The sequence below is a fragment of the Eublepharis macularius genome, chromosome 8 (assembly GCF_028583425.1).
Source record: "Eublepharis macularius isolate TG4126 chromosome 8, MPM_Emac_v1.0, whole genome shotgun sequence".
NCBI lineage: Eukaryota > Metazoa > Chordata > Lepidosauria > Squamata > Eublepharidae > Eublepharis > Eublepharis macularius.
In genome coordinates this window covers 80100938-80127947 of record NC_072797.1, presented here as the reverse complement: position 1 = coordinate 80127947, position 27010 = coordinate 80100938, and the positions used below count along the sequence as shown (strand labels likewise).

General features: G+C 41.2%; 1 protein-coding gene across 1 annotated transcript in view; it reads right to left on the bottom strand.

Moving 5' to 3' along the window:
• Positions 1-10332: 10332 nt before the first annotated feature.
• LMNB1 (lamin B1) overlaps positions 10333-27010 on the bottom strand; it is a 41525-nt gene continuing 24847 nt past the window's right edge. The window contains exons 2-11 of the mRNA XM_054987036.1: positions 24640-24796; positions 24274-24399; positions 23751-23921; positions 20511-20636; positions 16056-16276; positions 14078-14303; positions 13657-13761; positions 12306-12425; positions 11966-12082; positions 10333-11012 (exon numbers count right to left, since the gene is read on the bottom strand). Coding sequence (XP_054843011.1) covers positions 10971-11012; positions 11966-12082; positions 12306-12425; positions 13657-13761; positions 14078-14303; positions 16056-16276; positions 20511-20636; positions 23751-23921; positions 24274-24399; positions 24640-24796 — 1411 coding nt within the window. The 3' untranslated portion in view covers positions 10333-10970. The remainder of the gene's footprint in view (positions 11013-11965; positions 12083-12305; positions 12426-13656; positions 13762-14077; positions 14304-16055; positions 16277-20510; positions 20637-23750; positions 23922-24273; positions 24400-24639; positions 24797-27010) is intronic.

The window sequence follows — 27010 nt, the reverse complement described above, 5'->3', positions numbered from 1 at the left end:
CAATGCAAAACACATTCATTTGGTTATTTTTTTGCAGATTCAGCTGGAAATAGTAATGCATCTTCTGTCTAGCTTAATAAAGAGAAAAGTGGACTATTATGCTACATTTGGGTCTTATCAGGAACAACTTAAAGTGGCATTTCTATTTAAAAAGGGAGAAGTAGTTTGACATGTACATGTATTAATTTCAGAGGATCAATCAGGAAGATGTTTACAGAGAAAGCTTCATGCAAAATATTGGCAAGTATGTGAAACACAGACACACTCGAGACTTTTAAACTCGGTCCAAAGCTACAAAGCTACCTCCTTTCTCTTCAGTTTCAAAGAAAGCTCTGATTATGCAGGCTTTGGTTCCACAATTAGAGAATAAGGGAGCCTCTGCGTAGGTTCAAGTCCATTGGCACCTTAAAAACCAACAAGCTTTCAAGAGCCAAAGTTCCCTTCATCAGAATATTGTTCTACTGCATGCCAACACAGTTACCCACCTGGAACTATCTGCTCAGGTGGAGTCCTTCATTGCAGCCATTAGCATAATTTCCTACCAAATACAAGATGCTCTGTCCCATCCTTTCGTTACTTACGGTTAAATTGGATCTCTCCCTAAACCGTTTCTTGCAAGTCTTTTCAGGAGAGAATCCACTAATTTTTGTAACACAGGAGAAATTGAATAGTTAGCTATTAAGTAGTTAATCATAAGGTATTAAAAGTTATGCAGTAAACGGACCATGTGCAGTACATCTTGCCTGCTGAAGTTCCCTGCAGGCTGCTATAGAATAGTGGTTAAGTGGTAGGATTGCAAATCAGCTCTGTGCTGGTATGAATAATCGTTATTAGCAACAATGTCCACAAACTCCTAACAATCTCCCGCTTCCAGAGTGAATTCAGCCTAGTGGCTATAGCACTGTTGTAGATCATTTATTATTTAATTTGAGTCCCAAATACAACTGAACCCTTTTCAGAAAATGTAGTTACTTTGAAGGGAAAACACATTTATCTGGTTAAAATGATATAAAATCCTGGGTGAACAATCTCCACCAGAACAGGATTAGACCCAAATTTTCCAAGTTAACTTGGCAAGGAGGGGGGGGGACTTCTGCATACATAATCAAGTACTGGCTCATTAGTCATGTTTGAGGGAGCCTGAACCTGCCTTGCATAACAATTAATAAGGCTACAGCTCTGCTGGGTTTCGTTTGACAGGTAAATTTGGATGGGAATATATAAGCCCCTATTTCTTTGTACCAGAGAGACTAAGGCGTCTTTATAGGAGTATTTAAAACAGCTTTGCAATTGCAGCCAATTCAATTTAGAACTTAAATGCTAGAATGTTGTAATTGGGTGGTGTGTCTTGCCTTGAACTACTCTTTCTTAAAAAGTGGGAGGAAAAACCACCATTATTACATTCAGTTATTTTTTAGAACTAGGCTATCAAATGGACATGCATATATGCTGGCAAATACAGCTGCTAAGGTAAATGACATGCCACTTATTTGCAATTTTGCAATATTTTCCCCAAATATAACACATTTAGAGGGCATTTTCAGCATGTGTGGCATTTCCTGTCCTGCAAGGGGAAAAAAAGAATGTAAGCACAGCAGTAATAAGGAAGCTAACTTACGTTTCTGGAAAACAGGATTATTAATGCTAGCAATCAAACTCAGAAGTCCTTGATCAAGATGCGTAGCTGTGTTAGTCTGTTTGTAGCAGTAGAAAAGAGTAAGAGTCCAGTAGCAGCTATAAGACTAACAAAATTTGTGGTAGGGTATGAACTTTTGTGACCCACAGCTCACTTCTTCAGAAACAAAGCTCATACCCTATCAGAAGTCCTTGATCTGCTTTTTGAATGAGTAATCTATCTATAAAGACAAGTGTCCTGACTGACCCATCAATGCCCAGCCCAAACTCCTAGACCTAAAAACATGAAATTTGGGGAGAATGTTCCTTTGGTGATGTACTAGAGAGTCACTAAGAAGGGATTTTAAGAAATTCACCCCCTAAGGCGGTAAAAAGGGGTAAAATGTGTTTTCCCATAGGGATACAGCTTCCTGGTGTAGTTGGTAGGCTGCTGCCTGCTTCCCTCCCCCCCCCCTTGGCCACTCTTCCCTGATTGGGCCAGTCTTTCAAGGTCATTTGCATATGCTATCTGATTGGTCCTCACCCCAACATTCTAAACATGTATGCAGTTGCTATTGGGAATCATTGAATGTGTCCTGAGGTAAAAGCAATTCCCAGTCTTCCCCTATTAGGGTTGCTAATCTCCCTGTGAGGCCTGGCTTTCTTTCCAGTGTGGCTGGCAGACTCCTGCCTGCTCGCCCTCCCGTCCCTGATTGGTCAGCTGTGCAACTCTGTATTCTGAGGTATAAATCAGGTAAAGAAAATTGCAGACAGTTGAAGACAGACAGTACAAGACTCCTGAACAAGGATTTTATATAAAAATCAGTATGGAAACTGAGTTTTTAAAATGTTCATGGGGAGATGATGCACAACCTTTCTAGGGGCCATTTCAATGCAAACCTCTCACATGAACCTAAGTGCCCACCACATCACCCCTCCCTCAGTCCAACTCCACACCTCTTACTGTGGACTCAGTGGTGCAAATGGATGACATGGTCCACCACCCCGTGGAGTTCCACAACATGCCTAACCATCCTGGGTTCCCAGCCCACAAGCTTCTCCTTAAGGTGGAGGCTCCTGTGATGCTGTGAAGCAGAACTTCCACCCACCCACACTCTGCAATGGCACCAGATTGTGAGTGAAAGCCCTCCATAGGAACATCATCGAGGCCACATTGTACAACAGCAGTGCTCGGGGGGAGTCAGTGTTTATACCTTCAGATACCCTCATCTAGTTCAAGAGACTGCAGTTCCCCCTCAAGGTCTGCTTTGCTATGACAATCAACAAGTCCCAGGGGTAGATACTGAAGGTGGCAGGAATTGATTTGAGCGAGGACTGCTTCTCACATGGGCAGTTCTACGTGGCCTGCTCCAGAGTGAGCTCACCCAGCAGCCTGGTGATCCTAGCACCTGAGGCAAAAACTACCAATGTGGTCTACAAAGAGGTCCTTCAGTAGAAAAAAACCCCAATTGTACGTATTTTTCATTTTATTTATTGCACTACAATCTTTTCCTTTTAAAATCACTTTGAAATTCACTTCATCAGTTTTTGGCATCAACTCCACTTTATTCAAACACTTTTGTGAAACTCGGGTACTATGCTATTATACTATAAAACCAACTAAAAAACCCCCCACAAACCAAAAAATGTTACATACTCACAAATATTATAACTGGATTTAAAGTAGTTAAATACTGTAGCGAAGCATGGGGATCAAACTAGTATATTTACATAGATCAGAGTATTACCAATAGTACAATTATCTTTTTGTGATTTTTTCCATATAAAAGCTGTAACAAAAGCTACCACTTGGTATTCATATTACTTCCTCTATGCCTTGTTGTACATAAATGCCAGAACCAAGATATCATGTGTGACTTTATTTGCGGTGCCAATGATTAAACACCTCCCCTTTAGTACCCCCGTGCTCTGTGCAGTTGATTGATGCTTGCTGGCATCAAAAACCTAAGTGCTCTTAACGGCATCTGAAGCAGCATTTGCACCAGATACTCAGTGGGCTCAGAAGCCACCCCATGTTTTAGTAAAGTGGGCAAAGCCATTGCACAGTGGGGTTTATGGTTGGCAGGTGGTTTGCACCTTCAAAAAGCCATCAGTGGAGGGACGCTGATAGGTAAGCTGCAACCCTTGATGATCTGCAGGTCTTATTGGGAAGGGTGGGCTCTTTATATCCATTCATGGCATAACCCCCCCCCCCCGATTCTCCCTCCTCCATTCTGCACGCTCATACTAGTACCTAGGCAGCTGTCAGGAAGACAGCACGTTGGATACAGAGTAAAACTACTACTTCAACAGCTACCTGGCAAAACAAGTTGGCCACAGTGGAGTAGTGGTGGCTTTATTCCTTTCTCTCCACAGCCAGCTTGCTTTTTTCTGGGTGTACTTTCATTCTCTCATCTGACCTGCAGTGCCTCATGCGGAAGAGTGGGAAGGCAGGTTCGCTTCCAGATACATATGAGTAAGCTTCAACAGTGATAGAGTGAACCCTACATGTTCAGAGGTACTCAGGTAATTTCAGAACTTAGTTACATAAAATTTGTATCTTATTGTACATGTGTAGTTCAGTGGCATGGTGCACAGGCCATACAGTAGTTTTGAGGCTCTTTTGATTAATGATAATTGCAGATGTGGCTCTTTGTGGGCGGTGAACTGAGTACCACTGAGCTACACATACAGCAAAATGAAACGGTGGGGTACTGAAATGCCATAATGGAGTGTTTAATTTTAATTTGAAACTGTTTTTGGAAATACTCGCCACATTAAAAACATCTCATGAAATAAAACAAGTTCTAGACCAGTCTGGTCCTTCCTGTGCTAGCTGCGCAGAGCTTCCTTCTTCCCACTTAAAAATTTAATTTTGTTGCTTCCTGAACTCTTACCCTTGTTTTTTAAAGATCTCCCATTATCAATCCATTACGTTTATTAGAGAGCTTATACTACAACTTCTTCACTTATGAAGCAGTAATACTTTGGAGTTATTCTTACCAGGAGTATCATTTTGTTGTACTTGCCTCTAAGTAGCACCATTTAGTAGAATACATATCCAGATCAGTTTCATTTTCAGCAGAAAGGTCTACATTGTTCATCTCAACTGCACTACACATTTCTCCTGGACCATGAGACAATGGAAATTCGGAGGGAGCCAAGTTTTAGAAGAGATCATCTACCTTAATACATGCTTAGGAAATCAGGATCAGAATGATTTAAAATCCTAATATAGTGGTTATAATTTCATAAAGCTTTCCTATTCTCAATAAATCCCAACTACAGACAAGGGGTGTGCTCTGGAATTACCAGAACCCCGAAGTGGCAAGCCGCTTCGGAATTCTGGTATTTAGCTCACTTCAGTATGCTCCGTAAAGATTTGGAGCATACTGAATTGAAGGGGAGCAAACTCACCCCCCCAGGCAACCCCCCCACCTCGGGCAACCCCCCCTATATACTTGGCAGGCAGGGAGAGGGGAGGTTGATCAGCTGGGTGGTGGGGAAGTAGAACCAGCTACTGCAGGCCCTCCCCTGCAGCGGCCAGCTGGGTGGTGGGGAAGCGCATTGTCAGCTCCTGCGGGCCCCATCTCCTGCCACTGCGCAGCCCCTCAGAACAGGGGGAAGGCCGGAGCCGGCTTCTCTGGCTCGTTTCGCTCCTAAAACGGCCACCGGGACAGCCATTTGAGGGGCAGAAGGGGCCTTCTCCACCTATCCACCATTGCGCAGGACAAAGGGGAAGGCTGGAGCCAGCTCCTCCGGCCCTAACTGCCCCTCAAATGGCTGCTGTGGCAGCCATTGGAGGGGCAGAAGGGGCCTTCTCTGCTTCCTCTGCCACTGCATGGCCACATAGGGTGGCCAGCTGGAGGGAAGAGGGGAGCTTAAAAGGCAGAAGGCTCCATGCGCTGTTTGTGAACAGCGCATAGAGCCTTGTACCCTTTAAACTTTCCCCCTTTCCAGCCGGCTTGAGTGAAGGGGGAGAGAACTTAATGGGTAGAAGGCTCCATGCACTGTTTGCGAACAGCGCACGGAGCCTTGTGCCCTTTAAGCTTTCCCCCTTTCCAGCCGTTTGGAGGGAAGGGGGGAGAGCTTAAAGGTTAGAAGGCTCCACGGGCTGTTTGCGAATGGCACAGGGAGCCTTGTACCCTTTAAAGCTTTCCCCCTTTCCAGCCGGCTCGAGGGAAGGGGGACAGAGCTTAATGGGTAGAAGACTCTGCATACTGTTCCCGAACGGCATGCAGAGCTTTCTACCCTTTAAACTTTCCCCTTTGCAAATGGCAGGGAACCTTCTATTTTTTAAGCTCTCCCGTTTTCCAGCTGGCTAGAGGGAGGGGGAGAGCTTAAAGGGTAGGTGGTTTCCCATGCCAGCACGGGGCGTGTTTTTCCCTTTAACCCCCGCCCCCTCCAGCAGGCCTAGAAGGCCCTTTAAAGGGCCCCAAAGCTTCCAGAAGCAACCTGAATTGCTTTGGGAAGCTTTGATTTGGGTGTTCTGAATCAGAGCCAGCATGCTGGCTGATTCGGAAAACCCGAATCTTTACAGACCGGGTCCGATTCATGATTTTTTCCCGAATTGGAAACCCAAAGAGCACACCCCTACTGCAGACCCTGGAAAGACATTAATATGTTAATTTTTGCTTAGAGTTAGTATCTCCAAATACAGAATTTGGCAATGAATGAGATTATAAGAAAGATATTAGACTGTCCCCCTTTCTGCCTTTTTTCTTCAAATTGGTGATTGCGACAGGTATCCCCAACTGACTATACTCATTTTTTAGGAGTAATTTAAAATTCACTGACATTCTCCTCTTTGTCCTTAATCTCATCAACTTAAAAGCAATAAGCAGACAGTGCTCAAAGATCAACATGCAAATACAGTATCTGATCAGGACAAAATAAAAGATGGAAACAATACACTATACAAGAGATGGAAGGATGACAGATACTTTTGATGAAAAATCTTTTGATGAAGAACCCGAAATCCTAGAAAGCGAAGTAAAAGCGGCACTCAAAGCAACTGAGGGGAACAAACTACCTGGAGCAGACGGAATACCAACAGAGCTATTTCAAGCCACAGAAATGGAGTCCATCAGAATCTTAACAAGAATCTGTCAATAAACATGGAAAACAAAACAATGGCCCACAGACTGGAAATGCTCAGTGTACATTCTAATCCTCAAAGAAGGGGATGCCAAGGATTGCAGCAATTGTCGGACTATCGCGTTAATTTCCCATGCAAGCAAAGTGATGCTCAAAATTCTACAACAAAGACTCTTACCATATATGGAATGATAAATGCCAGATCTTCAAGCTGGATTCAGAAAAGGAAGAGGCACCAGAGATCACACTGCAAATCTATGATGGCTAATGGAACATACCAGGAACTTCAGAAGCAAATCATCCTGTGTTTTATAGATTACAGAAAAGCTTTTGACTGTGTAGATCATGAAAAGCTATGGGGAGTCTCAAAAGAAATGGAAGTGCCACAACATCTGATTGTTTTGATGTGCAACCTGTACTCTGGACAAGAGGCTACTGTCAGGCCAGAATATGGGGAAACAGAATGGTTTCCAATTGGCAAGGGTGTCAGACAAGAATGCATATTATCGCCCTAACTGTTCAACCTCTATGCAGAGTATATCACAAGGAAAGCTGAATTAGATCTATAAAGTGGAGTGAAAACTGGTGGGAGGAACATAAAAATATACAGATGACACCACATTACTAGCGGAAAATAGTGAAGACTTGAAATGACTACTGATGAAGGTTAAAGGAGAAAGTGCCGAAGCAGGATTACAACTGAACTTCAAGAAGACAAAAGTAATGACTACCGAGGAATTATACAATTTTAAATTTGACAATGAGGAAATTGAAGTTGTTCAAGATTTTCTATTCCTTGGCTCAATCATCAACCAACAGGGGGACTGCAATGAAGAAATCAGGAGACTGAGACTTGGAAGAGCAGCTGTGAGGGAGCTAGATAAGATCCTTAAAGATAAAGATGTCTCTCTGGGAACCAAGATCAAGATAATCCAAACTGTGGTATTCCCCATTGTCATGTATAGATGTGAAAGTTGGACGGGAAAGCTGACAGGAAGAAAATTGATTCATTTGAAATGTGGTGCTGCTGGAGAGTTTTGCAGATACCAAGGATAGCCAAAAAGACAAATAAGTGGGTATTAGATCAAATCAAGCCTGAATTCTCCTTAGAAGCTAAAATGACAAGACTAAAGCTATCATACTTTGATCACATTATGAGACAAGATTCTCTGGAAAAGTCAATAATGCTAGGAAAAGTGGAAGGCAGCAGGAAAAGAGGAAGACCTAAAACGAGATGTCTTGACTTAATAAAAGCCACGTCCTCCAGTTTGCAGGATCTGAGTAAGTCTGTTAAAGATAGAACATTTTGGAGATCTTTCATTCATAGGGTCACCATAGGTCGGAGATGACTTGACGGCACATAATACACACACAGAAGAAACCTAGAGCAAGTTCTACCATGTCTACTTAAGAAGACCTTAACTGTTATTTCCTGGGGAGGGGGGGAGACCATGGGTTGAACCCAGCAGAAGAGTTCACAAAAGATATTGGTGAAGCTGGTCTTACCCCACCTTCGTCTTCTCTAAGCAGCCAGATGCTTGTCCTGAAACTACTCCAATGATCAGGACAGCTTCACAAGAAAAATATATCACAGGCATCCTTCGTGCTCTTTTAAGCCTTCAAGAGAATTGTAAGAAGTGGCAGCCTTTTGGGGGAAAGAGAAGGTAAAGAAAGATCCACTCACTCTGCCAACACCTTATGTGATCTCTTCTGGTAGATTCAGCCCCGTATTTAAAATTCAAGCACATAAGCTTGATTCTGTATTAAGTCTTTACAATGCACTTTTGACGAGAACAATTTTGGTGGGGAATATAATTTGTAAACATTAACCAAAACCATAAAGCAGATGTACCACATCTTCTCTACACCCAATGGCCAGGAAGCCTATAGCATCTATTCTCAGAAGAAAGCTGATGGGAGAGAACAACCTGATAAACTGGTAAAGCACTTCAAAGATATAGCCTAAGTATCTTTTCTTTCCACATCCAGGCATCTTGGGGAAGGATCAAAGAAATGACTGGGAAGACTTTTTGGGTGATGTACTATTACATGGACTTTGTATACATATTCTTGTGTAGCAGTGAGTAACTTTAAACAGCAAATTATCTAACGTTTATAAAAGCAGCGTCTTCCTTAAAGGTATTAAATAGATATTGAACATTTTTACTTCCAATAGTTAGAGATGTTTTGTGTGCTTCCTTCTAGAAAATAGAACCATAATGGATACAGCATAAAAATGGACTCAGCTGTATCAATTTCCCCCCAAATCTTTAATAAGCATTCTGTTAGCAACACTCCCATCTTGTGGCAGAAGATGGCATTGTAGCCATGAACTAGACAAACCCTTCAGGCTTGCTAACCACTAGAGTTCTCCTTGAAAAATTAAGTTAGGTCTTACCTCTGAATGGTCTCTTCAGTATTAATGGGGGTGGGGTGGGGGAGAACCAAGGCATCTCAAATCACCTTGATTAGGTGATTTTGAGAAGGGAATATCTTTCCAGATAGAATATTTTACTCATAAGGGCAACTGAATGACTCCCAGTTTTTTTCTCCTTCTCTCCATTTAGAAGAAAGCAAATAAATGCAGAGGCATCATTCCACTGTCTCAACTCTAATCAAGCCCATGAAGGTTTCCTTTTGTCTAAGGAAGCAGATCTACAAGCTATATATAATAGTTGACCTACAGTTAAAATAGAAAAGGCAATAATTAGATTCATATTGAAGCTTAAACCAATAATAAAAACATATTTCTGATAAGTTGGGCCAATAAAGATATGAATGCAAGCATGATACAGAGCAGCAGTACTGAGTACTTCTCCTCTGCTTGGTGAACCACCTATTCTCCTCTCCTCCCATTTTTCCTCACAACAACTGTGTGAGGTAGGTTAGGCTGAGTGCGTGACCGGTCCAAGGTCAACCAGCAAGTTTTCATGGCAGAGTGGGGATTCAAACCTGAATCTCCCAAATTCTAGTCCGACACTGTACCCACTTCACCACACAGGTTATCTGTAACTATAGACATCCACAGAAATGTTATTCTGCTTTGGAGTTGTAACACAAATCCGTAACTTCTTGTTCAATTTATGCTCCACATAGATGCAAGTTGCAGTTAAACTAGCTTTGTTCTTTCTCGCTAGCTTCAAGTTACAAAGGCTAAATAAGCTCATCTGGGATATCTGATGAAGGCAAAACCTGTTTCTGACTACAGATACTGGAATAACTTGGGCAGGCCTAAAGAAAAAGGGCAAATAGTTTTGTCCCCTTGCCATCAGAAAATAGAAACTGAATTTGGGGAAAAGATGCTTCTTCTGTCATTTTCCCTTTGTTTTTTCTTTCTTCTGTATGCCATATTCCATTTCATCTTCCTTTTCTTCTTTGCATCTTGCTGTCTTTTTGGATAGGTATCTTTTTCAGATAGGTAAGGTAGGCTTTGGGCCATTCCTACTGCTACTGTTTGCACTGACATCAATAAAATCATAATAAAATAAAGCAAGATCCAACAAGTAGGGAAACAAATGCAATAAATATTCCAGTTAAGTTAGCAGGTAACAACCAATTTCACCAACAAAATCTGACAACCAACACAAGTTTTGTTTTCAAAGTAACACACAGACATTCTTAAGACAGCTTTTATTTGTTAATTTTGACATGGAAAAATTAGGTAAGTTACACTAGAATTTAAAATCACACCCAACATGTTAAACTGAAGCCCCTTTTCCTAGTTAAGAATGTAAGTGAAATAAAACTAACAAATGAATTTTGTTGCATCCTTCATTCTGTTTTTAATGTGACTGGCAGACAATCTTCAGTAAAATTTGTATAACTTCATTGCTAAAATACAAAAGTTTTCAGTACAAAAAGGGTTTTTGAATATGCACTTCCTTCCCACTCCAAAAAGCACCTAAAACTGTAAAGGGACAAGAGTAGGTAGCTAGTCTAACAATCAAATCCCAACATAATAGGTTTATTATTTTTTGAATTAGGATATTAAAAAAAAGACCAGCATAAAAATGTGAGGGCCGTTCTGAAAAACAGTACATCATTCAGTGTCAATATTTCACATTTCAAAAGCTATATATACGGTTTCACTTACAAAACCCTCTTCCTCTGCGACATAGGAAATTAAGGCCAGATACAGCTTAAAATTCCACAGAGTGGGGTGGAGGGAAAGAGAGAATACAAAAATATGTTGTGCTTCCAAGAAGGTTCTCCTCCATAGGAAGGAATTAACATAATTGAAGAATATAGATGACTGGAGTTTACATGATTGCACAGCTTCTGTTGGCTGCTCGTGGGTCTCCCTGTTTTAAATAGAGGAAAGGCAGCTTAATTAAAATGTTCTTACTACATCCTTATATACATCTAAGCAAATGAAAAGTTTGACATACTGAACAGTATTATGACAAGTGTCTCCCTTGTCAAGTGGAAAAAAAAATCTCTTCTTGCCTATTAACAGTGCTTTCATTGTGGGAGTAAGATGTGAACAAATTCATGTGCATATAACAAGTATTTGAATTCTTTTATAAAGCAACAGATGCTCCCAGCCCTAAGCTTGTCTGTACAAGAGCAGTTTTAAACCTAAATATTATATAGATTGGAAGGCACTGAACTAATATATGTATTATGGGCCACTATGGCATACTCCGGGCATCATTCATTACTTTCAAGCGAGAACTCTACTGAAACTGTTGAACATGTCTTCATGTGCACAGGATAACAGATTGCTCTGAGCACTAATTGTAACTTGGAATAGAGCAATCTAGACATGGGTTCAATCACTTCAAGTAAGTTATAAAGCTTCGTAGACGGAGCAAGGCAAAATTCTGCTTATTCTTTAAGAACTAGCAAGTAGTTTAATAGCAGTTCCAGCACTGTAACTACTTTTCATTTTTCAAACCACAAGTTTATTGCATGAATTTACTGGAGGTAAAATACAACTCAGAATTAACACTGTAAAATCACTGCAAGAAATTTGCCACAGCCTTTCCCACAAATATGTGGTGTTCAGTCTTTGCAACATTTGCACAATATTCACAATAGTGCCATCATATAAGCTTAAAGCAAAATGGTACAGTTGAAGTTGTGTTTATAGTCTGAGTTGTAAAAAAAATATAGCAGTTGTTAAGCACATGATACCCATGTTTTCTTGTATCTTAACTAAGTTTCGGTATAATAAATTGCCAAGCTTTCCTGCCAAAAACCACTACTAAGAAAATGTATTGTTACATATATCAGTTCTTGTTCATCAAGGTACCTGCTGGTGAAACAGGTCTTCCTCCTCTACAGCTTCAGCAGGTTCTTCTTCTACTTCCTCCCCCTCCTCAGCTTCAAGTAAAGTTGTTTTGAAGACGGTGCTTCTCTGAGCAACTTCCTGTAATTGACAGTGCTGTTCTATTATCTGAAGTATGCAATGGCAACATGGTCAAGCACACATCAAGGTTTTTACAGCCACGTGTTGGATGCTCTATTGCTGTCAACTTACAACCCATCCAGAAAGGTGTAGGCTAGCTAGAAAACCATATACTCAAAACAATGGCAGCTAATTTATAATCAGTTTGGGTTAAATCTAACAGAGGAAAGATTTCCCCCATTACCTCTCCCTGAGAGTTTTTCAGCACAACTTTCACATCTTTGTCAGTGCCCCAAGAGTTCTGGTTCTTCCAGATGAGGTTAGAAGGAGGACTTGCTGTTACACCAGCATTAGCAGCCCAGATCTAAGAAAGGAAGAACAAATCACACAGGATTAAAATGCATCTTTCATAAGCAAGAATCAAGCAAGAATACCCTACACATACCAGCTGCGGGTAAGTAAAATATTTTGTGTGAAACCTAAACATTAAAGTGGCTGATCCACTGTATTTGCTTAATTTTTAAGTCAACACAAGATGATAACAGTGATTTATGGAGTAACTTCATTCACAAGTACTACACTGTTACTTCAGAAGAGATAACAGAGGTTCACCCCATGGGGATCCTATGGTTCTGACCTAGGTCCAAACTGAGGAGAGAAGTCCTTCCAGAATGGTCTGTGTGCTTAGTATTCTCTAGCAAATTTGAGAACAAGCATGGGAAGAAGTGTGGCAAAGACTGTCTTAGAAAATGCCATTTCTCTACCTCCTCCCTTGGCCGGTAAGTACTGCGTATTTTTCCATTCCTGCCCCCCCACACCTATTTTTTTCTAGGGGGAACAATCTAAAAGCACCCCCCACAATGTTTTTAAAGTTTCTAGCAATTTTACATCTCTATCCTCATGCTATGTCCACTATCAGTATTTGGAGGCTTCTAGCACAGCAAGACAATAGTTGCTGTTACCAGCCTGACATGTACTGGCATGTACTGGCTATTGGCTAGACCTCACCCTCTAAACTGAGGCCTCAGACACAGCAACAGCCACTGCACTGGCAACATCAACACTCACAAGGCAAACTAATTCAACTAGATCTCTGTACATTATCACAGCAGATTATGGAATTCATTTTGGACTCTGCAAGTAACACTGAAATTCTGGCAAATCTAAATGCAGCCATTCTGCTGTCGATAAAAACGTCCCTCAATTCTCCATGAGCACTTACATGGCAGAATCAGCCAATATACACCTCCCCCATCCCAGCTATTTAGGCTTTCTCCTCTAGTAAGCAAAGTGGAAGTAAAAATGCAGGGGAAATAGTGACCAGGAAGGGAGTGAAAGACATCGTAGGGTAGTTAGCAGGCACAAGACAGGTTTTAAAATCCTTCTTCTTCCTTATAATTCTCGGACTAAGTGCCCTCTCTCATATTCCCATTCTGAACAAAAAAGAAGAGATTCAGGACCATGTATTTGTCATTTTACCTACAAATACATAGTTCAAGTTTTAACAGAAACCGGTGTTCACACAGACCTACTGTGGTATCAGCACTTCCTCAGCCCAACAATCATACTGCTTCAGCTAAGTATATTTTACTTACCGTGACAGTCTGGCCTGCCTTCAACACATATCTTGAGGTATATTTATAAGCAACAGAACTGTCTCCTATTTTTCTAATCATCTCCCAGCCTCCCAATGGTTGATCCTAAACAAAAGCAAAAGACAGATATGCAGGCCTTAGAGCTGTAGACATAAACAGGTATGGAATACCATGTTGCAAAATAATTGGAAGCCTTGTTGATTTTCAGTCACTACAGGCAACTGACCACTTTCAGGAGAAGGTTACTGCATTTTGTTGTTCATCTTTTCTTCTCCAATCATCCAGAGTAACAGTCACCTATTTGATTTTCAAGGAGTTCAGGGTAGTATACATGTCATTCTCTACAATCTTTTATCCTCATAACTACCCTGAAAGATGAAATACCATCTTGGTAGCAAGGTCATGATCACTGACCACATACCTGATCAGAGGTGTTCTTCAAACGGATAAACTTCCCATCTACATCTATTTCGTCAATGCACACATTTCCAGTAGCAGAAGCTGAATGAGAGATGCTAACACTACTACTGGCCTCTGATTCTTCAACATCAACTCTCTTCCTCTTTCCCCTGGTTGTGCGCACGCTGCGGCTTGATGATGCCCGAGACACCGTCACACGAGAAGATGGGCTGGGAGTAAGTTTCAACCTGATGAAGATGAAATTCAGGGACAAGCAATGCTTTTTAAAATGTGCTTCTATCCAGCTCCACAACTTAGGTTTTGTGGATATTGCTCATTACTTAAAGCCATAATTCACTGTGCTTAGCGGTTGGCTATGATGTGGCATCTGTATTTCCTTAACACTAAGATAAATCAGTTCTAAGGCATATTTCCACTCTGACACCCCAAGAAAAATCTTTTTACTATTTTATTTTTCCCTATTCTTTAAATGTGTAAAGAAAAGAAGAAGAAAAAGCAATGGTGGCAATTCTATACACTTTACTAAAAAGGGGCTGTGATGTCCAATATACCCTAAACACAATTTTTTGCTGAAAAAGTTACAACTTAAGATCCCTAAAAGCTCTAGTTATAAGGCTTAAACCCACATTGCACTGCTCTGGCAGAGTTGGACAATCTAGTTCAAAATGGTGCCAGATAACGAACAGGGTTGGGGGGGGGGGGATAGGGAGTGAGTCTATGCAGTGGGAGACCAGCCAGAGAGAGAAACACAAACAGTAGAGAAAGAAATGGGATTTATTTTCCCTCACTCAGCCTTCCTCTTCTGCTTTTCTATTTAGGAAAATACCCAGGTTATGCACAGAACAGATGGTAGGCAGAAGGAATATTGTGGCCCATTGGTGAACTACTGGCTTTATTTCTGATGGAGGACTTCGTGTTAGCTCAGATTCTTAAAAAGAATGCTAGAACAGATGCAAGGCACTTCTTATAATGCATACTCAGTCACACTAAATTTTTAAACCATCCTTATTATGCATTCTTTTTGTAAATTTAGCACATAAGCGATTAACAGCAATTAAGTTCAAAACCTAGAAAACCACACAGGCAACCACAAGACAGATCAGCACATTCCTATTATGGAGACTGTCTTTACTGTGGCTAAGTGAAGCGTCTTTTCTGCTTCTGAAGTTTCTTTGAAGGTTTGCAATGCTGTTTTTAGCGTCCTCTAACCAGCCTGGCTTGTACCCCACGTAGCTAATTTACTGATACCAGAAGCAGTAGAAAGGACAATTAAGACAAGGGAAGAACAAATGTTGACTGGGAGAGGAGATAGCTCTTGAAGATTGGAGTGGGAGATGAAAACAAGAAAGGAAAACATGCTGTGGAAGGGATCATCAACACCCAGTAGCCATTTCAACACCCATGGATAAGCCCAAGGGTCCCTGGGCTAAATGGCCTCAGGAAACGCTCTCAGGCAGTGAGATGGAGAGAGACTTTTTAAGGTGATGAGGACTTTTTAAATTGATCAGAGGGATGTAGTAAGAATATTATCTTATCAAGCCAAGGATTGCCATGGCTTTTCAGTCATTTCCTCATTTAGACCAAGAGCTGTACTGAAGGTGGTTCTCAGGTCTACCCTATAATGAAGTATAAAATCATCAACTTATTGGCATACTTTTCAAATCAGAAATGTGGGCATAAATGTCTTGGCAGTCTGTTTTTCTGCTAGTAGCTGTAGATCAAACTGGCCAACACATAAAATTTTCCAAGCAGAAGGAAGAGGAGCGACTCGTGTTTTATTTTGCTTTGCCCAGATTCACATATAAACCATATGCTAAGGCTTAGCGGAAAGTATTTTTTAACCCCTAACATTGCAATCAGGGCCCCTCCTCCTTGTGTCACTTTGTGGATTGTTATCAGTCTACAGATGGCTTGACTACATGATTTTTCTGCATCATTTCCAGCATTCCTCACTTCAAAACCTGAACAGCTAATCTTACCTTTCTTCTTCACCTTCCAGAAGCTTCCTGTATGCATTGATTTCCATATCTAGAGCCAGTTTTACATCAAGCAGTTGTTCATAGTCACTCAGCTGCTGTTGCATCTGATCTCTTATTTCTGCCATCTCTCTCTCTTTGTCAGACAGTGTTCTGCGGAAGTTATCTCTTTCTTTAGCTAGAGTATCTTCTAGTTCTTGAACCCTCTCTAACCATCCTCTAGACTAAAAGAGAAAAAAACTCTCAGGTGTAAGTTTTAAAAAACTGACACTCAACAATGGAATTATTTATTTGTTGACAATGTTTTTACCCCACCTTTCTACCATTACAGGGTCACCAAGGTGGGTAAAATATTGAGATCATACACATTAAAATATCATCTTAAAAACCATTAAAATCAGCAAATAAATAAATCATTTAAACAGTTTAAAGTTAGAATTTAAAATACATACAAAAGAGAAAAACAAGAGTTATAAACTTTGGGGAAGAAGGAAGAATCAATGAGGGAATGCAAAGTGATACAAAAGAAGTCTCCACTCACTGGCACAAGATGCTATCAAAAGGGACATGCAAAATTCCCTGGGTAGAGCATTTCATAATTTCAGTGCCATGACTGAGAAGACCCTCTCCAGGGTTGCCATCCACCTAATCTCAGAAGGGTGGGAAAACCTTAAGCAGAGTTTTTGAAGAATACCGTAGTGGTTCATAAGAAAGTCGGTGGTCCTTCAAGTATGTTGGTTTCAAATGATATTAGGGATTTAAAGGTGAGCATCAGCACCTTAAATTGTACCTGGAAACCAGTGTAGATGGGCCAAGACTGGAATGATACGGTTTCTGAGACCCAAACCAGTCAGCATCCTGGCTAGAGCATTCTGCACCAACTCAAGTTTCCAAACACCTTTTTCTCCAAAGGCAGCCCCACATACAGTGTATTTCAATAACCCACTCCAAAACTGCCTCCAGGTTTTCTACAGCCTCCGTGGGATCAGACAGAAGTGAGGTAGAGCTGAGTATCATCTGCATATTGCTGACAATCCAGCTGAAATCTCCAGATCACCCAGTGGTTCATGTAGATATTAAAAAGCATGGGAGACAAGATGCAACCTTGTGGGAATCCCACAGGCTAAACAGTTAAGCAGCACCACCTTCTGAAACTTACCCTACAGGTAGGACTGGTACTACCACAGAACAGTGTCTCCCAATCTCAGACCAGAAGGATACCATGATCAATGTTACTGAAAGTTGCTGAAAAGTCCAGGAGAATCAACAGTAATATTCCCTCTGTCCATTTCCCAGCACAGGTCATCTACCAGGGTGAAAGAGGCTGGCTCAGTTCCATAACAAGACCTAAAATCAGACTGGAAAGGATCTAAACGATTTGCTTAATCCAAGAAAGTTTGGAGTTGTCCAGCCACCACCCTTCCAATCACCTTGCTCAGGAATGGAACATTTGAGATAGTTATTAAGATCTCCTGAGTCTAGAGTACACTTATTTAGAAGTGGGTGCACCACAGCCTGTTTCAAGGCTGCGGTGACCACCTCCTTCCTTCAAGGAGCCATTAATACCTCTAGGACCCAGGCACCCCCCCCCCCGGAGACTTAATTAGCCAAAAAGGTCAAAGGCCCTATAAGCAGGTGGTAGGCCTCAAACTTCCAAGGATGCTGTCCACATCCTCAGACAGAATAAATGGGAAAGTATCTCTAACAACTGAACAAGCTGGCACTCTGGCACCAACTGACCATGTCACAGTCAATGTACAGTTCAAGTCAGAATGGGAAAGATTTTATCTACAAAGTGCTGAGCAAAATGGACACAGTACACAACTGCGCAGTTTACTTACTCCTGAGGACCGGATCCCGACAGACCTCTGACCACTCAGAATAGCTTCACTAACTTATAGCTTCACTAACATGCTGTGCAGATGCAATAGGTGCGGGAGAGTATTCTGTTACCATCACTGCCATTGAGTATACTTTAAAATTAGGTTTTGTCCATGTCTAATTGGATTAATTCCCAGTCTTCCTTCACTGTTGCTTGAACCTTCTCCCTTGTCTTTTCATTGCCCACACCCTTTCAGTAAACCAATGAGCTAAGAGGGCTATCACTATAGAGAAAGCGCTTGGGAATGTTCATGTCATCTGCCCAGGCCATTCCATCATGCCAGAAGATCACCAGAGCATCAACAGTAGCACAAACCATATCAACAGAAAAATTCCTTAGGAGATATCAGAAAGCCATTCTGGTTCCGGGGAAGCAGATTATTTCAATAGACCCTCCACCCCTGCAGAGTCTTGTCTTGTAAGTCTAAACCCGAGCAGATCTGTCCGTGACAAAAGATGTCATCAACTCTTCTACCCTCACATTGTCTTCCTCCCACCCAGAACATAACATGAGATCAAGAGCACGACCTGCACAATGTTATCTGAGACAGGCCCATGGTTGTCATGGAGGCCATGAAATACTGAGCCATTCTTGACCATTCAGCCGCTACAGCCTCAGCTTGAATGTTATAGTCCCTCACCCAAACCCAGCCTAGGGGTCCTCAGCACAATCTTTGAGGCCACCTCTGTCAGCTCAGGTAGAGAGACTGTTAGACAGTGAGATGGGAGGTACCTCCTAAAGAATCCTAATCCTGTCTCTCAATCCCAACATTAGGTATACAACCTTGAAACTGGAAGTGTCCCGGAGGGGGCACAATGATCATGGTTAGAATCCTTATGGATTACAGCAACACCTCCTACCCTCCCACCAGACCTACCACGAGTACCACAGAAGACATAGTTGGGAGAGGGTGACCTCTCCATCCTCCCCCAGGCAAGTCTCAATGATGCATGGGACTACAAGTAAAATGCATTTTAAAGTTGGCAAAGCAGCTGCCTATGGATATGAAGCAGTTTGAGACACTCAAGTGGGAAGAAACACACATTTCCTATGTTGGGCAAGAATGCATCAAGCAAGTCAAAAAAATTGCACAACTGGCTCACATCCGGAACAGAGAAATGTTTTCATAATGCTCACAACTCAGATATCTGTTTTGCACTATATTAGTCTAAACGGGCAACTAAAATGTAGTTATATATCAATATTGTGTCCTTTGTACTAGGAGACTATGTAAGCAGTTGGCCCAGCCGCTGCCATCTTTAATAGCTATTTAATATAGCTACCTGTGATATAGTGTTACGAGGCCCCTGGATTAAAATGCAGCTTAGCTTGCAAACAGGGGAATTCCAGCTAGCAGTTGCTGAGTCCCACCCAGGAGACCCAGGCATGAATGGAATGCCGCACGTAAATGCAGAGTGACCAGTAGTGATTAGTTTTAGTTTCCTCAGCTCTGAAAGGAATCCAGAGCAACAAAGGTCTCGCAGAGTCATTCCACTTAACAAATTCCTTTTCCCTCCTTCCGTGATGAACCCTCCAGCCCATGATTGAGGAGAAAATCAATTAGCATTCATAATCTCTTATAATTCATTCCTGGGAAAGGTACATTCTCTTTCACACGCCCCGGCAGCTAGCAAGCAAGGTAATCAAACCTTTGTTATTCCCAGGAACTGACCGTTGGGACCTCTGTTCCAACAGCTAGGAGGATTCTCCCACCTCAGGGCACGTTTTACCCTGTAAGAATAGTGCCCTTGCCCCATTCAAACTGAGAAGCACGCTTATTGGATCCGAAGCATTGTTCCCTTGAGGTTGTCCTAAGCCTCTTGCTCTCTTGGCTGAGGATGCTGGATGTTTGAAGCTACTCTCTTCCTCCGTGGACTGGACCACTCTTCAGGATAGGTAGATATACTTTCCCTCCCTCACTCTATTCTGACTCGCTTCCTAGGACTCTGTGTGTGTGTGTAACCATTTTACTATTTACTCCTGTGTATGCGTGTTTTCTCCCTCTTTAATAAAATATTGATCTTTGAACCTAAAGCACCAGCCTTGTCTGGGAAGAGACTCTGTAAAAATTGGTGGAAAAGATCCCATATTTGCAGCATCTCACATAGCAGTCTTCCTTGCTGCTAACCACTCTCTATTACTCGCAGGGAGACCAATTCAGGTAACAACTACAGGTTAGACGGCATGTAAGGCTATACAAGTTCATAATTATACAAATACATAATTCAAGCTGGTTCTGCAAGGTATGGGGAAGACCCATGGATTCTGTGAGGACCTGAAGCCCTACCCTTGACCCATAGCCATTCACCTCTTTCTGATGTATCAGGAGTGACAACTGAATTATTTGTATGTATATCTTCATAGCGTCAAGGGGTAGAAACCACTTTTAAAAGTAAATAAAAGCTGAATTAATTCATAAAAAGTATGTGAAAGGGAACCTGGAAGACTCATGGTCTGACTCTAGACTGAACAAAGAAAAAAAACTTAGCGATGCAAACTTAAGAACATTAAAATAATGCAAAACACAACTTTTAGTCATGTTTGTAGTGACACACTCAGCAACACAGATGTCTTACCTCTTTCTGTAGATTAGCCAGCTGGGAAGAGAGGCTATCAATGCGCATGCGACTTTCCATGAGTTCTTCTCTTATTGCGTTGGCTGCAGAACAACTAGTTTCAGAGGCTAGTCTTGCGTTTTCAAGCTACAGGTTGCAGACACAAAAAATGTTTAATTTGCCAACAAATATATAAGCAAGCACTTCTACTTTACAGTTCTGCATGGTATTAAGTAATGCACAAAATTCATGTAATACAGGAAGCCTGTCATACAGCCTTTTTACAGAAAACTGAAAGCTGAAACATGAGTGATTAATTTTCCTGGGACCTTTCAATCTCAGAAAACACATTTTAAAAAATTCATGTCCAACAATTCCTTGGGCTCACTAAAAGCTTTTTTTCATAACTTAATCTGTAAATCAACCCAATATGGGAACATTTCATAATCGAAAAAAAATTAAGTGAACCTAACTTTCAGCACCAACTTGAGACTAATCAAACCAACATCCTAATATGTTCATACTAAACTATCTGTGATCACAGTAAGCTGGTATGTAATACTGATCCTTCCCAGGTACAGCTGCAGGGTACACAAATTTAAAACCTAATATAGTCAAGTGTAGATCCCTAAAGCAGCACACATGGAGTCCTAAACTGTTGTTACTTTCTTAAAAAGTCTTCTGGGCTCCAATATCCAGGGAAAATGTAGCAGGCAGGAAATTGCTTTTACTGAATGACTGGTTTTGACAAGACAAAATATTCACAATGTTATGAATTTCAGGAATTGTGTAACAGTAACATTTTCTTTAGAGCAGCTTGCCAGATATGAAACGGATACCCTCTTCTGTAAAAGCTGAAAAGCCAAATTACTGCAATGAGCCTTTAGTGGAAGTAACGCTGATCAGCAGCTGGTGGCAACATATGTTGCACAAGTTGCTGTTTAAACTGGATGGGGGTGTTAATGTGTTTTTACACTTTGTCTTTCCACAACGCCCAAGATGAAAATATTATACACATGTCTATGTGAAGGAGAAACCTATGGTCATGGGAAGTACTAAGAAAGCTGAGGTATCTGGAGGAATTTTACTCACAATCAAACTGAACAACATTCAGAGGACATGGGCAACAGGAAACTATTAGCAGAGGTAAACTAGAAATATCAACCACTTTAGCTGCACTGCTAGACAATATTTAAATGATGCCTACATAAATGTATTTTTAACTTGCCTTACTAAGAAACAGATTCAGCTTTTTGGTGTCTTGCATGGAGAGACAAAGATATCTATCATAGTAACTATTGCAAAGCTATAAAGGAGAACAAGTGAGGAAGAACAAGAAATCTGTTCAGCAAGATCCAGGAAATCAAAAGGAAATTCAAGTCATGGCTCGGGATACTGAAAGATCAACACAGAAAAACAGTATCTGATCAGGACAAAATAAAGGTAAGATTGAGACAATACACTGAAGAAGAGGTGGGAGGATGGCAGATACCTTCAAAAAAGAATCTTTTGATGAAGAATCAGAAATCTTAAGAGAGTGAAGTGAAAGTTGCACTCAAAGCAATTGGGAGAAACAAAGCACTTGGGAGTAGATGGGATACCAATAGAGCTATTTCAAGCAACAAAAACTGAGTCCATCAACAGCTTAACAAGAATCTGTCAAATATGGAAAATAAAACAATGGCCCAAAGACTGGAAATGCTCATTCTACAGCAACTATCAAACCATTGTGTTAAGTTCCCATACAAGCAAAGTGATGCTCAAATTTCTACAGCTCTTACCATACATGGAACAAGAAATGCTAGATGTTCATGCTGAATTCAGAAAAAAGGCACTAGAGATCATGCTGCAAATTTACGATGGCTAACGGAACATAACAGGGAATTTCAGAAGAAAATTAACCAGTTTTATATAGATTACAGCAAAGCTTTTGACTCTGTGGATCTTGAAAAGCTATGGATGGTGTTGAAAGAAACGGGGGTGACAACATCTGATTGTTTTGATGTGCAACCTGAACTCTCGACAAGAGGCTACTGTTAGGAGAGAATATGGGGGAAAGAATGGTTTCCAATTGGCAAAAGTGTCAAAGATATATATTATCTCCCTATCTGTTCAACCTCTATGCTGTGTATATCATTAAAAAAAGATGGACTAGATTTAGAAGAAGGTGGAGTGAAAATTGGTGGATCATTAATTATTTGAGATATGCAAATAACACCACATTACAGGCAGAAAACAGCGAAGTTTTAAAACGGCTACTGATGAAGATTAAAGGAAAAGTGCCAAAGGAGGATAAAAGCTGAACATCAAGAAGACAAAAGTAATGACTACTGAGGAATTACACAATTTAAAGTTGACAATGTGGAATTAAAATTGTTCCAAGACTCATCCAGCACCACATTTCAAATGAGTCAATTTTCTTCTTGTCACCTTTTTTCATTATTCAACTTTCACATATATACATAGTAATGGGGAATACCATAGTTTGGATTATCTTGATCTTGGTTCTCAGAGAGACATCTTTATCTTTAAGGATCTTTTCTAGTTCTCTCACAGCTGCTCTTCCAAATCTCAATCTTCTGATTTCTCTGTTGCAGTCTCCCTTTTGGTTGATGACTGAACCAAGGAATAGAAAATCTTGAACAATTTCAACTTCCTCACTGTCAACGTTAAAACTGTGTAATTCCTCAGTGGTCATTATTTTTGTCTTCTTGATGTTCAGCTGTAATCCTGCTTTGGCACTTTTTCTTTTAATCTTCATCAGCAGTTGTTTCAAGTCTTCTCTATTTTCTGCCTGGAATGTGGTGTCATCTGCATATCTCAAATTGTTAATGTTCCTCCCATCAATTTTCATTCCACCTTCTTCTAGATTTAATCCAGCTTTTTTAATGATATACACTGCATAGAGGTTGAACAGGTAGAGAGATAATATGCATCCTTGTCTGACACCTTTGCCAACTGAAAACCATTCTTTCCCCCCCAATTTCTCTCAATTGCTTTGAGTGCAGCTTTTCACTTTCTAAGATTTCTGGTTCTTCATCGAAAGATTCTTTGTCTAAGATATCTGTCATCCTTCCATTTCTTTGGTAACAGTTCTTTAGTGTATTGTTTCCATCTTTCCTTTATTTTGTTCTGCATTTTATAAATGGGTCAAAATCTAAACAGAATTAGATATAGATCAAAGATCTATTCCCATTATAATGCAAAGTTTTCCAACAAAGCTACTAGAATCTTAAGATATTCAAGAGCAACTGTAAATACCTTGGCATGGTAAGTCTCCTCAAGTTCATCCTTGTACAGTTTCACTTGTACATCATGCAGCTCTCTCATTTCCTGAAGGGCTTGCGCCAGTTTGTGTTCATATTCTATTTGACGCCCAGAATCCACCTCTACCAGACGGGTTTCATGCTTTCGTCTAGTCTCATTGATTTCCTAAAAATAATGCAAATTGTGGTAAATCCATTTCATTAAGAAATTTAAGAAAATGTTAACCAAGCTTGTCAGATTGCCATTATTAGTCAAGGCATGACCCAGTGACTTTCTGACTGGATTTTGAGACATATTCTACCAAGTAAGAGAAAGCTTCTCTTAAGTATATTTACCGTAGCTTAACTTTTCTAAAGAAACTTAAATGCAGTAGTTCAGAATTAGAAAGTGTCCCCTACCTTAAATAAAGAAGCAAACATTTAATAACAAATTTAGGCTATAACACCCAGGTGGTGGTTAAAGCATCATCTTACCACAAGTCTGTTCTGAGATATTACTTTGGAACCCTGACAGTTACCTCTTCATACAAGTTTTTTCGGAATTCCAAGTCTTCAATCAAACTCTGACAGCGATTTTCAAGATCCACCTTCAGCAATGTTTCATCTACCAACTGCTTCTTAGCAGCTGCTAAAGCAACTTCCAGCTTTAAAGAAATACCATGAGAAAGTATAAATGTAGCATAATATTACAAGAGGAAGCTAACAAAGCATTCATACAACTTACAAATTACAGAACTTCAAACATTTGAAAGTAGTTTCTTCCAGACTGTGCATATAAAGGGGCAAATAGTGTGCTATTCTGTTTGCAATAGCAGAACATTCAGTCAATGAGCTACAATTGAAGATCGCCTAATTCTCCATTCCCGTAACTGCTCATGCCTTACCTGAGCAATCTGATCTTTCAAGTCGTCAAGATCCCCCTCTAGACTCTTCTTATCACCAAGTGCTGTGGCAAGTGCTGCCTCTTTAGCATTTAGAGCAGCTTCAAACTCCCGAAGCTTAGCCTGGGCTCCATTTAGATCAGATTCTTTTTTTGTATAGCTAAGATAAACCAGAGAAGTTAAATTCAATTAAGTACCTAATCACAAATGAGATGCTACTGCAATAGGTATACATAATTAGGCTCTTCTGTGAGTTGCTTGGAGGGGGGGAGCCTTTAATATATCTGACAATGGACTGCAAGTTTAATGCTTTGTAGATGTAATTCATTTTTGGTTACTGCTGCATTCTTTGCCAAGCAAAAACCTTTCTGTGCAGCAACTACTATGCAGGTTTACCAACGGAACGGACTTTTGGACTCTTACCGTGAAGGGTCCTTTCTCCTCCGAGAAAAGGGGAACATTTGGGTGTTTCCCTTTGCCCAATCAGGATGGCAGGAAATTCATTTTTCTTCCACTTCCTGTTGGTGTCAGAAATAGAGATGGGCACGAACTGAAATATGAACCAAAATTCAGCACGATCCAGGCCAGTTCATGGTTCACAAATCAGCGGTTTGTCAGAGCCCATTTCTAACGAACCACCACAAACTTTAGGCTGGTTCGTTTTTTGGTTCGTCACTGCAGACAGCCTGGGCCAATCAATCAGTTTCCTAGGCAACAGGGGATGGACTTCCTGCAGACCTTCTGCTGGCCTGGATCTTCTGCTGAACTGGAAGTGGTGATTTGCTGGCTCAGAAGTCACGAGCCAAAATGAACCAATTTGTGAAATGGGGAAGGTTCGTGAAAGTTCATGGTTCGTGAAATATGACAAACCACAAACCGCATGGTTCAGGTTTTTTTCCGGTTCGTGCCTATCTGTAGTCTGAAACATCCCTTTCCCCATTTTGGGTGACTCCACATGGCAGTAGTCTCTCTTTTAATAGAGTAGGCTGGCCTCATCTACTTTAATAGGTCAGGTCAACCTGTAAAGAACATCAGATAACAGATTCGGGACAGGAGGAGAGTTAGATTGAGAAAAAAGAAGGCAGCACAAGTTGTTAGGAAAGGCAAGGAGTGAAAGACGAAGGACCTGGAAGGGCAAGATGTCCTCCTTTCCTCAGAGGAGGAGGACCCTTCACAGTAAGAGTCCAAAGGACCACTCTCTCTCTGAGGTGGAGGACATATTGGGTACACACAAAGTAGTTACTCCTTTTTGAGTGGGTTGAGTTCCTCATCCTGGACTATGTGATGCAGTACTCTTTCTGAAGGCTGCATCGGCTGAGTCATACGGGTGTATTGTAATGTATGGTGAAGGTGGTGACTGAGGACCAGGTAGCAGCCTCGCAGATTTCCTCTATTGATGCGCAATTCTGGAAGGCTGTATTGGTTGCTGTGCTTCTGATGGAATGTGCTGTAATGCCTTTAGACATCTCTATGCTGCTTGCCTGGTATGCTTCCACTATGCAGGTTTTAATGTTGTTGCAGATTGTTGCCGCTGACATCCTTCTTCCTACATTCGGGGGTGACATGTTGATGAAAAGCAAGTCTGATTTTCTAATTGATTCGGTTCTGGACAGATACGCATTAAGCGCCCTCCTCACGTCAAGATTATGCCGCTTCTTTTCCCTATTGTGTGGGGTATCGGGACAAAAGAATGGTAGATTGATCTCCTGTGATCTGTGAAATCTGGAATATGCCTTTGATAGAAAGGTGGTATCTGCACATACGAAATATGCAGAGGTGAGTCTTGATTGACAGGCCACCTAGCTCCGAGATCTGCCAAGCCAATGTGATGGCCACTAGGAAGATGGTTTTCAGTTTCAGCCACTTCAACAGTATGTCTCTCACGGGCTCAAAAGGAGCTTTAGTCAGTGCTGACAATACAACATTAAGTTTCCAAGTTGGAAAGTGGTGGATAGTGGGAGGACTTGGCAAGGTCGCTCCCCTCAGGAATTGCTGAACATGTGGTTTTCTGGATAGTCTGAGATCCTCAAAAGGTGGCATTACCAAGGCCAGGGCTGCCACTTGTTTCTTCAGTGTGGCTGGTTTTAGCTCTGAGTCTAATCTGTCTTGAAGGAAGCCTAAGATCACCCCAATGAGGAGTGTAGAGAGTCCACTTTCTTCCTGTTTGCTCATCTGATGAAGGCCTTCCAGGCGGTGTTTTATATTTTATGGTTGATCTCTTCCTGGAGGCTAGAAGTGTCTTGATCACAGTGGGAGGTATTCCATTCTGGATAGGGAACTCCTCTTAACTTCCAAGTGGTCAGACATATCCACTCTGGGTGTGGGTGCCAGAGTGGGCTCTGATGGAGAAGATCCGGAAGGGTTAGAAGAGAAA